Below are 14,864 nucleotides of genomic sequence, written 5' to 3' on the forward strand. Positions count from 1 at the left end.
GAAAGTGAACACAGTGTAAAGAATTCTTGAATTATTTTTTAGCTAGCTTTTACTGTTTTGTTTTTTTAAGGCAAAAGGCTAGAATCAAGCATGCCTGAAGACGTAATCTTCCTTACCTATTTATTGAATGCATGCTTTAAATAAATACTAGATTTGCTAGGTGCTGTAGCAAAATGTTACAACTATAGTCACTGCTTTTTGGAATATTCTGAAATTAGGTTGTAATATAATAAGAAAGATACTTGGTCTCTCTGCAGTGACTAGCACATAGCTTCTAAAACCTTTGGAATCTCCTGAGTGAGAAGAGTATCTTTGGTATGCTAATGAAGTGACTCTTAGCGAGGGGTGCCTAGATAGTTTCAGGATGGAAGCTGGTCACCAGAAAGACAAAATCTTGATTAGAAGCTTAAAACTTTCAGCCCTAACTTCCAACTTCTAGGTAGATAGCATCAGAGTTGAATTGAATTATTAGACACCCAGCTGAAGAAATGGGTCTGGAAAAAAACACATATTTGATGTCTGGAGGGGAAAAAAATCCTTGGCATACTTTTATGTGGTGCAAACCTAGTAAATGTTTATTTCATTGTCTGGCTTATTTTAATGTTGTCTAAGAAGAAAATAATAGGAACTAATTACCACCTTAGTGTGCAGTAGTTTTTAAAAATGGGGAATTGGGGGGTGGCTCCATAGTGTAGTGGTTAGCACGTCTGCTTTACATGCAGAAGGTCCTGGGTTTGCGCCCCAGGTGGAGCCATGGACCATACCCTGGGTGCGCCAGGCCCCGGGTGCACTCCTTGAGTGTGTTGGAGGAGATGCCCTGCCTTTAGAGATCCAGTTCTTAAGGGGAAATGGCAACATCCATAGGTCAGGGGTGGATGTGGGAGGGAGGGGAACTAAAGAGGGGGGAAAAATGGGGAATTGTACTATAAATTTGAGATCCTAATAAATAAATAATTTTAAACAGATCTACAAAAAATAAAGAAATTCCTTTTCTGGACAATAAAGCTGCAGACTTTAGAGAAAAAGAATCATCTTTGAACTTACCTTACCAAAGTCATGACTGCTCTGATGCCTGTCTGATGAAAATGCCACTAACCTTCAAGGGAGAAAACCCTCTGCAGCTACCAATCAAATGCCACTTCCAAAGACGACATGCGAAGACAAACTCTCATTCTTCAGCACTCCACGTGAGTTATAAAACCCCTTGTGGAAGGAGTCTACGAAACATGGAGGAAGTTTTTCGTTACCTGCTTGAGACAGAGTGTAACTTTTTATTTACAGATAACTTTTCTTTCAATACCTATGTTCAATTGACTCGGAATTACCCAAAGCAAGAAGAAATTGTTTCTGATGTGGATGTTAGCAATGGAGTGGAATCGGTGCCCATTTCTTTCTGTAATGAAATTGACAATAGAAAGCTTCCATACTTTAAGTACAGAAAGACTATGTGGCCACGAGCATACTATCTGAACAGCTTTTCCAACATGTTTACTGATTCATGTGACTGTTCTGAGGGCTGCATAGACATGTGAGTAGAAAAATACGGCATTTCAAAAAATGTTTTGAATGTAGGGGTACTTGTCTAGAAGTCCTGCTATGTATCAATTTGTCTGTCTAAAACTGTTCACCAGGAGTCTAAAATGGAAAGATACACTCTCTCACTAGTGATGGGAAGGAAAATTTTACCAGTTATTATAGTAATTTAAAAATTATTTCTTCCAAGGATGAGTATTTCCTTTAAGCTAGTACCATAATCGTAACAACAACAATTGCAGCTAATGCCATTGGAACAGTGCCAGACACTGACAGTTATTTTACATACATTTCCTTATTTAATTCTCACAAAACTCCATGAGACAAGTAATGTTATTTTCTGTTATAAATAAAGAAATTGAGAAGCCAGTCATAAGGGCAAACAAATTGAAGAGCCAGGGTGTAAACCCATGTTCTTAACCACACTATGTTGTATGTTGTATTTTACTTTTACAAATCATTTCCTGACAACTTTTTTAGAAAGTTAATGGTGCTTATAATTAGTACTCTCTTGATCATAACATTGGCATTCCATTAAGAAAATGGAAACATGTTTTAATATATCAGGACTTTGAAATCATTTCATTTTAAAGATGTGTACTAAACATGTTTTTATAGGTACGACATATAGAATGGAGTCGTGTTATATGTACATTTAATGCAAATTTAGCTTCTTGTACTAGGCAAAAGAGAGATAAAGAGAAATAACTTAAATAGTATGGATAGTAGTTTTCACCATCCTCTGAGTTGGGAGTGTTAAATGAGATATATAAAACCTCATTTTGTCTCAGTTCCTTTAGGCTTATCATAAAGGAAACGTGTCACTGTGCCAAATTTAATTCTGTTTAAAAATAAGTTTATTTATTTTTTTGTTGTTTTTAGCATTGCCTCTAAATATAACCCAGCTATATCTGGCCAAGCCCAATCCCTTTCAGTGCTGGAGAAAAAAACTGTTGGTCATTGTTTACTCTGTGATCAGTTTAAGAGAATTTTTAAAATAATTTGATTATATGTAATTTTGGAACACATAGAAGTAAACCCCACCAAAGGTATAATTTCAAACAGTTACAGCACACAGAGGCGTTGAGGACCATGAAGGTAGTTCAAGTCCCAACAAATGGGAGAACTCGCACCTGAAGAATCAGAGATAAATGTAGAATCTGATTGAAAGACTTTACAATTGGTATGTTTGATATGTCCAAAGAAGTAAAATATTAGCACCCATAAAAAAGAAGAGATTATTTATTAAAGGTATATATATATGAAAGAGAACCATTTGGAAATATGGGAAATAAAATATATGGTCATCGAAATAAATTAAATAGATGGACTAAATGTTAGCATTAGTGTAGCTGGAGAAAGAATTAGTGAATTGCAAGGCAAAACAGATCTCTAAGAATGCAAAGAGAGAAAGATATAAGGAAAATAACTTACACGTTAAAAAATGTGGAAGATAAAATATAAACTGCAAGATAACATCTGCAATGAAGAAAAGAGCAACGCCAAAGAGATAATAGCTGAGAATTTTCCAGAATTTAAGACAAGAGTCGTGAGAGTAAAAAAGCCTACTGTGTACTAAGAAGGGAAAATAAGATAAATGTAAATCTAAATATATCACAATGCAACTTAAACAGTATCTAAAGAGTAAATCTCAAACACTATCAGATACGACAAAATAGACTGACAACACACTTTTCATCAGAAATAATAGAACAAAAAAGAGGTACAATAGCTTAAAATGTTGTAGGAAAATAAATGTAAAACTAGAGTTCTTTACTAGAGAGAGGGAGTGGACTGTTCAGTTATATAGCAATTGAAGACGTGCATACTTACTTCCCAACAATAGCACTTTTAAGTATATTTAGTGTTGTTTTCCAAGCTATAGGTTTAGTGGGATGTAAAACTATCTAAGGGTTGTAACTAGTATTTTTTAAATTAAGTAGTAAAAAAAAAATACTCAAGTATTTTCACACACAATAAGGGTAATGTTTTATGCCACTGTTTTTTCAGTTTATGCTCATACACATGTATAAGTATGTATGCTTATATACAATAGTGAAGAAAATATATGTCTTACCATGGGTCATAGTCAAAAATATTTGATAGCTACTACTCTGGAGGTGCTTACACATGTGCATAATAGGATGTTGATTGTAGCATTGTTTGTTATATTGAAAACTAGAAGCAGCTTAATTGTATACCAAGCAACTTAATTAAACAACCTAATTGTATATCTAAATGCTATGGAAAAGTTAAAAGGAATTAACTAGATTTGCATAGAACACAAATTGGGTCTCAATAACATAATATTGAATGAAAAAAGCAAGTTGTAGGATAATAACTATAGTAAATTTTTAAAAACAATATACAATATATTGTTTGTAGATATATACATATTTAAAAGTATAAAGGATGCAGCATCAAACCTCTTGAGAGTTTAGATTTATCTGTAATGTTTAATTTTTTTTTATTTTGTAAACAAGATTATATAAACAGTGTATATACTTTAAATTATATATATAGAAAAAAAGACTAAATGATGACAGCTAATTCTATGTGGTAAAAATATGAATGTTATATTGTTACTTGTATTTTTCTGTACCTTTAAATTTTGCAAACAAAGGCTATCAAAAAAATAACTTCAGATTTCTTATACCTATGAATAGAATCCAAATTAATGGATTTTTTATTGTTTTTTTTTTCTGTTACAGACAGTAGCCACCACTTTTATGTATGTATTATATATATGCAGAAAAAATGCAGAAGGGAATCACAGAGGAAAAAATCTTAAAGTCACTTTCTGAACAAAGAAGATAGATCCAGAGATTTTAACCAGCTCACCTGTAGTCACATATCTGATTTACAGCTGAGATACCCAGATTCCTTACTCCATATCAAGTTATAAGTTTCTGTCATGGTAGATAATCATTTAAATAGAGGGAAAGAAATTTTATGGTTGCATATTTACTGTTTAGCAACATTATGAATAACAGATTGTAGGAACCAGATACCCAGCATCAGTCTCTGCAACCTGTTTTCATGTCATTGGAAGGAAAGATAATTTAAGACATTACAAAACTATATACATCCTTTCAAGTTTGACATACATAAGTTTAGGACCTAGGAGAATATCCACAGACAACCTTTTGCTGAATAGAAAAGAAAGGAATGTATTTTGAAAAGTTAAAAAAAAACTCCTATAGTTAAGTATTTATTTCATGAGCAAATAGAGGAACAGGGCAGTTTATAATTATTTATGAACTTCTGGTAGAAGTTCAACCATCCACGAGACAGACTATCATAAATACAGTCACATCCATTACAATATCATTTACATTTTAATCAAGACAGTCTCTTAATTTGGTGCTTTTTTATTCTGACTTCTCCATTCATTGCCTTCCTTTTAGAACAAAATGTGCATGTCTTCAAATGACAGCAAGGAATGCTGAGGCTTGCCCCTTGTCAAGTGATAAAATAGCCATTGGCTATACATATAAAAGACTACAAAGACACATACCTACTGGGTAAGGTACCTTGAGGATTTGTTGTAGAGTTTTTGTGTCTTTAAAAGTGGGTACTTTATTATTGTGGCCTACAGTCTTACAGATGTTGTGAAATCTTAATTTTTCGTACCAGATATCTAAAGGAATTAGAAAAAAACAAACCTGTATATTGTTCTTAGAAATGGAAGTCAGAGAGCACACATGTATCGTGCAGAGTGTACTTGAACACTCATTTGCTTTGAGCCTGGCTCTATACCTCTAGGGTTAGCCTACTTGGGGCAGCGATTTCTCCGTTAAGAAATACTCTGTGCAAAGGTTATCTAAGAATTGGGAATTTTTAACCTTTCAAGGATGTCATTATTAAAAAATAAACATTTTTCTTCCTAGACATTACCTTCTCAGATATTTCCTTCTGAGACATTCCTAGACATTTTAAAAGAGCTGATATTTACTATGCGCCATATATTGTCTCAAGTACCTCGTTAATGTTGGCTCACTTAATCTTCATGAAACAACCCTATGAGGGTGGGTATATAGTCCCCATTTTAAAAATGGAAAATTAAAGCACAGAGAGGTTAAATAACTCATCCAGGATCACACAGCTAGTAAATTTTAGACCTGTAATAGGAACCCAGGTAGTCTAGCTCTTGGAGCCTTCCTTCACATTTAGTCTGCCTCCCTCAGTAATTATTAGTGAGGTAGCAATATAAATTGCTTTTGGTTTTAATTTAGGATGCCTGATTGATTTTCTCTCACATATTTTATTGACAGTATTTATGAATGCAGCCTGTTGTGCAAGTGTAATCGACGAATGTGTCAAAACCGAGTTGTCCAGCATGGACCTCAAGTGAGGCTGCAGGTGTTCAGAACTGAGAAGAAGGGATGGGGGGTACGCTGCCTAGATGACATTGACAGAGGGACATTTGTTTGCATTTATTCAGGTAAAGCAAAGGTTTATTTTCAAATTACTGTATAGTAAGATCTACCTTTCTGAATCTCCATTTTACTAGTCAGGCTACTGAAACCTTATAGCAAGGACAAGAGCAACAATATATAGGAGCATCAGAGGAAGGAAAGTGACTGGGGAATTGAGTACTGAAGAGATGAAATGCCTTAGGGAGATACTAGATGGTCCTTAAAGTAAGCTCAAAGATAAAACTTGAGTTATTGTGTAAAGCACTTTTTTTTTTCTCCATGGCTTTGGGGTAAGATAAGAAAACTTTTTAAATAGAAAAACTAAATGACTGACTTGCTAAGGTAAAAATTATCAATCAAAGACTACTTTGTTTACTGTTTTGAGCTATTAGAATTTAATGTTAATTTTGTAATAAAACCTGCATGTGGTGATCATTCAGGCCATGACTTTAGGCCTTTAGGCAGCAGCTCACTCCATTTCAGAGACTCTACAGAGTTTCTCACATTCTAAGCAAAACTTCTCAACCACTGTGTTGTACAGTTACTGATTCTTTGGGGCCACAGCCCCCAGTCCAGACTTGTCATTCTCCAAAATTCTTGAACATTTACCCCAGAGTTAAAATCCTCTCTCCGTGTGCACCAGGAAATGAGAAAGGCTGGGGAAACACAGCTCCGGATCCAGTCTAGAGGAAATGTGCTGGACTGAGCCTCTGCAGCTAGGCAGCAGGGATCAGAGCAACCTCATCTGAATTTCCAGATTCATTTCAGTGAGGGCAAGAATTAATCAGAACTCAGAATAGTCACACTAGGATCCCCACCACATACCACTCACAGACACATATACTACACAGCTTGCCTAGACATTCATCTCTCATATTTCTCAAAAACTGTGATGAAATGCCACTATTTGGCATTTCAGCTACCTCTAAAATGCCAAATAGTGTCCAGAGAATATCATTGGCTTTATCTGCATTGCTAGAAAAGGTAACTAAGGTAGCTCTCTGATCCAGTTGGTAATTATAATTTCGAGTTCCTTGGAAAAAAATGCATAGACTTTAGACTAAGATTTTAATGTTACACTAGGACTTAATAGGAGAACAATAGGCACATATCACCACAGATTTAAGTAGGTCACTTTATAAAAAGAGTATTGGTTTTAAATGATAAAGGATATTTAAGACACAAACTGCGATTTTAAGACCAGAGTTCATCTCTTAATTTTCTAGAATGCTTTCTGATCTATATTTTTATTTTGTATCATTGTAGCTAACTCTCTTCTAAGTTATACCAAAACAAAAGAGTGCTTTTTTAAAACACCCTATATTTTTTAATGTACTGGAAGATATGAACTCTCTTACTGGTCCTTTATTTTTTCTTGCAGTAGTGTTCTAAGATGACTTAATGTGTTTATCTTCATTCTAGAAATAAGGTCCTCACAGGATTCTTTAGTAATGGAGCAGAATAGACACCCTTTTGTTGTTTAGCAGTTACTATGTTATCTTTTGTCTTATTAAACCCTTTTACTTTATTAGGAAGATTACTAAGCAGATCTAACACTGAGAAACCTGATGCTATTGGTGAAAATAGAAAAGAAGAAAATATGGAAAATATGTTTTCAAAAAAAAGGAAAATAGATGTTGCAGATTGCGAGGTTGAAGTTATCTCATTAGAATTGGAAGCACATCCTAGAAATGCTAAGACTGAAGAATGTCCACCTAAGTTCAATAATAATCCAAAAGAGACTGTTACGTAAGTAAGATAGCTCTTAGGAACCTGATCAAGATTGATCTGTTATTACTGAGCAAGAGTGGTTCTTTCTCTTCCCTCTTTTATTCCTTATTCCCCCTCAACTCCTATACATCTCATATGTAAACTTTCTACACAGTTACAAGTTTAACATTGTGAGAAATCTAAGACACTTAGATTTTAAAATCTAGCCAACATACTTTATTTCCTCAGTATTCCATTTCTGGAATCTTACCTTTAAAAATTTTGTGACATAATCAAGTTCTTTATGAACGTCGTACTTTGCAGTTCTTTTTATTTTCTGTCACCATTCTATTTCTAAAGCTTTTCAAATATTTTATTTTTTTTAACATACTTTAAAATATGATTGACTTTAAAATATGATTATATTTCCTTCTTCCGGTAAGGGGTAGGCATAGATGTTATTTAGATTAATTTCTAATGGATATTTTTGTAATATTGATATTATGTATATTTCAAGGCCTAATAAAAAGAATAACTTTTTTTTCCTTTTCAGAGAAATGGAAAGTAACAATGTTTCCAGAATTCATTATCATTCAGTCATTAGAAGTCCGAAAGCCAAGATAGCCATTATTCAACCTAATGGGGAAAAGGTGGTAAAAAACATTACCTATTATCTTTAAAAGAACATTCACTATTATCTCATATTCATTTTACTTAGTTCAAATTGTTTATGTTAATAGTGGGTAGGACTTCTTTTACTGTTTTGGAATGGATGTAATGTTGAAGTATTAAGGATCATGGTTTATTTACTTAGTATCTTCCGTCGTGGTTGGCATGTTCCCAACTTAGATGTTTAAGGAGAATGTTGGTCATGATCTGACAGTGTGTTCCACTGAGACAGCTATCTAGTTCTGAAAATTTGTGGACGCTAAAGTGTTTGAGTTGATAATAATAAGAAAAATAACAAAAAAGATGGAGTAATTTAGGCTAATGAGATACGATTGTAAGAAAAAGAAGAAATGACCTACTGAAAGATCATCCAGAAAACAATATGATCGCCTCCAATAGTACACTTTTCAGTCTGCACTGAGAAGAATAACTAGTCAAAGACTGTAACTTAGACACAGAGAAAGATGCAGGAGAAGAACAGAGACAGACATAATGATAGTTCACATTAGGGCTCATCGATGAAAAATAAAAACTCTGCCCTGGGTGGTGGGTGGATTTTGCCCTCTGCTTACTAACCTACAATAGGAACCTCCTCAATATCACATAACTATGAGAAGGTTGGGCCATGGGATCACATAGACCTGAGTTTGACCTCCAGCCCTGCTGCTTACTAGCCAGGTGACATCTCTGCATCTACCATTTCTTTATTAAGTGGAGATAATCGTATCTATACTCAGTTAAGAGGATTAAATGAGGTGAAAATCAGAAACATTGAATAGTATCATGCTTGACACTTCAACTTAAGGGTCAATAAATATTGATCATATAAGCACTTGAATAATAATAATGGTCAGAATTTACTGAGCAGTTAGTTGAGTTCCATGCATTGTGCTAAGGAGATAACTCTTTTTCAAAGTTGTTACCATTTAAAGTAACTGCAGTGTCTACAATGCATAAAGATAGGAAATTCCTTTAACATCCCCCCCCCAACCCCCGCCGTTTTTTTTTGAAGTAGAAACTAGTCAAAGAGTATCTTTGTACATCTGATAGTTGAAGCCAAATTTATAGTCTGGTATCAGAATTAAGGGGTACAAACAAATGTACTTGAATTTTAATGCCTAAATAGTGTTTTTGAAAGTCTTCATAGTCTTAGAGTTGTAGCTTACTAACAAGTCATGTCTAGAAGTAGAGCACAGCCAGAAGGGCTGCATCATGCCTAAGATTCCTCATGATACCAGCTTTGAGACTTAAAGCTAATGTCGTAGCTACAGCCTATGAAGATTGACTCTTGACAAAAGAGGCCTAACTGCTAGATTAAATTATTTTTCCTGACCTAGAAAGTAAAGATATCTTCCTTGTCTTCTTTTAAGGGATTTGCTTCCTTAGAGTCAGTCACTTCTGAAGATAATGATGGATTTAAACCAACCCAAGTACATCTGAACTCTAAAGCCAAGAAAACAAAAAGTAGGCTTTATTTCACTCTGTGTCTGCCTATTCTGTTTTTTTCTCTCTCTTGTTCGATACCTGTGGCTTATTTTCTCAGACTCCAAAACAAACATGCTACGTTTCTTACAAAAGTTACTGCTTGTCTAAATCAGAGGTTGGCAATCTATGTACGGTTTGTGGGCCAAATCCGGCCCACCAACTATTTATGTATGGCCCATGAGCTAAGATGATTTTTACCTTTTTAAATAACAAAAAAAAATTAGGAGATGAATAATATTTCATGACACTTGAAAATTGTATGAAATTATACTTTCAGTGTTCATAAAGTTTTATTGGAATATAGCCACACTCATTCATTTACATACTATCTCTGACTACCTTCACACAACAGCAGCAGAGCTGAATAGTCATGACAGACCATATGGCTCAAAAAAGCCTAAAATATTTACTATTTGGCTCCTAACAGAAGTTTACTGACCCCTTGTCTAGATGCCACCAGTGACCTGATATGTGGCAGGAAAAAGTGGGGTGGACAACTGTTAGTCTACATAGTCCATAGTGTTATATATGGCTTTGAAAGCATTTCCAAAGCAACCATTCTCTCTTTGTTTGAGGCTTCTTTAAAAATAAAGACAGCATTCTCCTGCACTATTTCAGCTGATGCTGCTGCAGGGGATGCTCAGCAAAAAGTAAAAATATTGCTACCCTGAGTTCTTGTATTTCATTGTTACCAGTATGCCATTATTAATATTACAATTTGGCAAACCTAGAATTTGGTACTTTTGCATTTCAATATATCACTCAGTGGGGAGACATTACTGACAGATGACCCTTTTTTGAAGAAATAATCAGCTATTATCTCTTCTCCCTTTGAGCTTCTTTGTATCTGCTCTCCCAATTCCCTACCTGGTCTTAAAGGATGGAGATTAGGGGAGGCAAGGCAGCTTATTGACAGAAAAGATATATCAAGAAAGGGCATTTATATATTATAATTACCTCACTATTATGTGAGAGGAAAATTGTCTTCTACCCATCTTAGGTTATCTGTCTGGGGTCCTTTAAATTAGGCTGACAGAAGGCAGATTGACAAGAGAAAAACAAACAAGTTTATTACCATGTATTAACATTACCATGAGTGTTGTATATGGAACACATTGGAGTACAGTAGTTCTCCTTATCCACTGTTTTTCTTTCCATGGTTTCAGTTACCTGCCATTAACCACAGCCCAGAGATATTAAATGGAAAATTCCAGAAATAAACAATTCATACGTTTTAAATTGTGCGCCATTCTGAATAGCGCAATGCAATCTCTCACTGTTGCCACCCTGGATGTGAATCATCCCTTTGTCCAGGGTATCCACGCCATATATGCTACCCACGTATTACTCATTTAGTTGCCATCCTGCTGATCAGATTGCCTGTCGCGGTATTGCAGTGATTGTGTTCCAGTCACCCTTATAGTAGCCTAACGGTACATCATAACGCCCACACCATTTACCTCACTTCATCTCATCACGCAGGCTTTGTATCATCTCACATCACAAGAAGGGTGAGTATAGACAATAAGATTTTTTGAGAGGTGACACTCACATAACTTATTATGTTATATTGTTACATTCTATTTTATTATTATTAATGTTACTGTGCCTAACTTATAAATTAAATTTCATCATAGATATATGTATATAGGATAAAGCATAGTATTTATAGGGTTCGGTACTACCCACGGAGGTCCTGTATCCCCTGAGGATAAGAGGGGACTCAGAGATGAGTAACTCAAAAAGGTGCCTTAGAACTCTGGCTTATCTAGAATCTTAAGAATAAATTTTTAAAAGTGTGACAAAACAAAAGAAAAGGACCTTGAGTCTCTAAGAATGACAAATATATGGGAAACCAATGGTATATATAGGCTAATTAGTAAAGTTTGTTTTGTAAATTTCTCTGGTTCAATCTCCAGGATAAAGGTCTAAAGTTGTCTCTAGTGATTAACTTTTGTTGTTCTTGGTAGGAGGAGGGATACCTTTGTAAATTTATGTCTTGCTTTTAGGCAGACAAGGAGAAGCAGAGAGCTTTTCCTGCATATGCACCTTTAGCTCAAAATAGTTCTTTTGTCAAAGAGGCGTATTTTAGGGTAACATTCTGATTTCCTTCAACATTTAATGCATGTGAACCATGAATACTATTGCTTTTAGTTCCTTTGTTATTTTCATTAGCCACTGCAATGTATATAGCAAACACTAAAAAAAATTAGTTATGTACAGTTATGGCTCACAAGTAATCCGTGATTAAAGTATGAGTACATGTAGGAACAGCAGCTACAGCAGTAATGATTAAATCAAGAGCATTAATTTTAGAGGAATATAATTTCTTTCTGCCACTGAGTGGCACAGTGGCTTTTTAAAAATAAATGATTTTACTTATTTGAATATTCTCAAAAACCTTTTCATTATTGGATAAGAAAAACGACTATGCAGTTCATCTTCTAAAGTATTAATCTTTGTAAAAGTGTAATTATTGAATGGTCCTCTAGCAAAATCACCAAACACTTATGTGTACAAAGCCCATGGTAATACAGTTATTATAGAGGGCGACTTTGATGGGATCTTCTCAGGCCTTTCATTGGGTGTTAAAGGCTTACTGTGTTCCCTAAATACCCACTGTTACAGCTGTTTAGAATATACTTAAATTCAGATTCCAAAGTTGAAGGGAGGAAAGTCAGTTTGTGAGGAGTAGAGATTAAATACAGTAATAGGAAGCAACATGTAGATTCATAAAAAGGCATTATTATATAGCAGGAAGAAGGGAGACTTTGGAACTAGACATTTCTGGGTTTGCTGCTCCACCTCTCATTGTTGTGGGTCAGATGAGTCCCTTAACCCCTTAGAGGCTCAAAGTTTTCATTTGTAAAATTGGAGTACTGTCTACCTTAACACATTAGTGATAATTAAAGCAACCAGCTTTTAATTAGTATTGTTAATTTCAGCACTATTGCTTAGCAAAGTATATTTCCTGACAGTTCCTTCCAAAATGTTTATTAGTAGACTCAAGTTCAACACAAGTTGAAGATTCTGAAGACAGTCTGTTGATCGAATCAGATGTGATAGATATAACTAAATGTAGAGAAGAAACTCCACCAGAGGACAGATATAACCAAGCAACCACATCGGATAATCAGAATATTATAAAGGAGTTCGAGGTTCAAATACTAAAACCCCAGGAGGAAAAATCTCCAGCATGTCAATACCAGCAGGTCTTTTGTGATAAAGAGTTGTCAAGTGAAACCAAGAATACTTCAACCGATTCTCTAAAGAAGTTCAGTAAAGGAAATGTGTTTTTATTGGATGCCACAAAAGAAGGAAATGTGGGCCGTTTTCTTAATGTGAGTATCTGGGCTGAATTCACATTTCTAAACAACTTTTTTTTCTTTGCTTTTTAACAAAATCATGAGGAAAATACAATTAACAGATTCTAAAGCCGGACTACCAGTTTTCCACTTGTATAACCTTGAGCATGTTGCCTGCCCTCTTATGCCTTATTTCTCATCTCTATAATACAGGGATAGTAATAATAACTGACTCATAGGATTAAATCAATATATCTATATATATATTATATAAAGTGCTTCAACAGTACCTAGTGCATAGTAAACATTAGTTTAAGAAAATGATAAGAAATAGTATATAAGAAAGTAACTTATGTTTATTGAAAAGTTTTCAAGATTTCCAAAAAATCGTAATAGAACACATAGAATAAGTTTCTCTTCTGAGTCCTATACAATAAGTCTTATTCATAAATGCCTCTAACAGTTCAAAAAATCAGTTGGAAGTGTTTATGTTTTACTTACTCTTAGTAAGTTTTGAGTGATTTAGTAGCTTAGTGTAGAAAACCAATGTTTATCGGAGTATTGCATTTAACTTCCTTCCTTCCACCCTCCTTCCCTTCCTCCCTCCCTCCCTACCTACTTACCTACCTACCTACCTTCCTTCCTTCCTTCCTTTCCTTCCTTCCTCTCTTTTCTTCTCTTTTTAATTTAATTTTTCTACATAGATAATACACGAAATAAAAAGCCGTACAGAATACAAACATACATCCATACAGTTAAACAGAATTCTGTTTCAGGGTAGCTCTAAGCTTGCCAAGTAGGCACCATGAGTAAAGTTCATCAGCCTAAAGTTTAAAATGTATGGACAGGAAGTTATTGAAAGTAAATGGTGGCAGGCATGTCTGAGGAATATTGTGGGAATTTGATTCTTTTAAGAACTTAATGATAGGAGAATGTGTGGAAATGGTAGCTAGTGGGCAACAGGATAATATTAGAATGGTGGTAATAGAAGGAAATAGTATCATCATGTTTAGAAGCTTTGGAACAAGGATAAATAATGGTTATGTTCAGCAGAAAAATCAATTGCTTACATATGTTCCCCTTCCAAAGGGCTTGTCTGGCTATGATATAAAACTCAGGTTATATACAGTCTTCGTATTAAACTGTTTTCTTAAAAAAAACATACCTTGCAAAGTACTGTGCCCCCATTCACCCTGCTCCACTCTACCCTCTATAGTAAAATCATTTTAATTGTAATGTTTCTTTATGCAAGTACAATTAAATATAAATATGTGTTCTTATTTCTCCTCCTTATGTAGAAGATAGCATGTCGTATTCATTGTCCTATACCATGTTTTTTAAATTAACAATACATTGTGGTGATCTTTCCATGTCAGTACACAGTGAGAGCTCCTCATTCTTTTTGTATGTTTGTTTTTGTTTATAGCTGCATAGAATTCCAATATGTGGCTATACTGAAGTTTATATTTAACCAGGTCTCTTTAGATAGGCATTTGGATTTCCAAACTTTTACTGTTAAAAACAATGTTGAATAAATAATCTTACACATGGATACATGTGCAAATGTTATCTGTAGAATACATTCTCAGATATGAGATTGCTGAATCAAGGATAAATACATTTATAATAATGATTAATATTTTCCAAAATGTTTATTAGTAGACTCAGTTTCACACCAAGGAAAAATTATCTTCTATAGGGGTTTATACCATTTTGCATTTCTACCAGCAAGATATGAGTGTCA

At 34.5% G+C, this 14,864-nt stretch overlaps 1 protein-coding gene across 6 annotated transcripts in view; it reads left to right on the top strand.

Moving 5' to 3' along the window:
- The window catches only part of LOC120583855 (histone-lysine N-methyltransferase SETDB2-like), a 96,117-nt gene that overhangs the window by 35,736 nt on the left and 45,517 nt on the right, over positions 1-14,864 (top strand). For 4 of the 6 annotated variants that reach the window (XM_039839377.1, XM_039839375.1, XM_039839374.1 and 1 more), the window contains 7 exons: positions 965-1,528; positions 4,941-5,057; positions 5,808-5,977; positions 7,484-7,700; positions 8,215-8,311; positions 9,701-9,794; positions 12,816-13,156. In XM_039839377.1, the coding sequence (XP_039695311.1) occupies positions 965-1,528; positions 4,941-5,057; positions 5,808-5,977; positions 7,484-7,700; positions 8,215-8,311; positions 9,701-9,794; positions 12,816-13,156 (1,600 nt within the window). The remainder of the gene's footprint in view (positions 1-964; positions 1,529-4,940; positions 5,058-5,807; positions 5,978-7,483; positions 7,701-8,214; positions 8,312-9,700; positions 9,795-12,815; positions 13,157-14,864) is intronic. The other 2 variants (XM_039839376.1, XM_039839381.1) reach the window with 2 other exon arrangements.

The sequence above is a fragment of the Pteropus medius genome, unplaced genomic scaffold, assembly GCF_902729225.1.
Source record: "Pteropus medius unplaced genomic scaffold, Ma_sr-lr_union100, whole genome shotgun sequence".
Taxonomy (NCBI): domain Eukaryota; kingdom Metazoa; phylum Chordata; class Mammalia; order Chiroptera; family Pteropodidae; genus Pteropus; species Pteropus medius.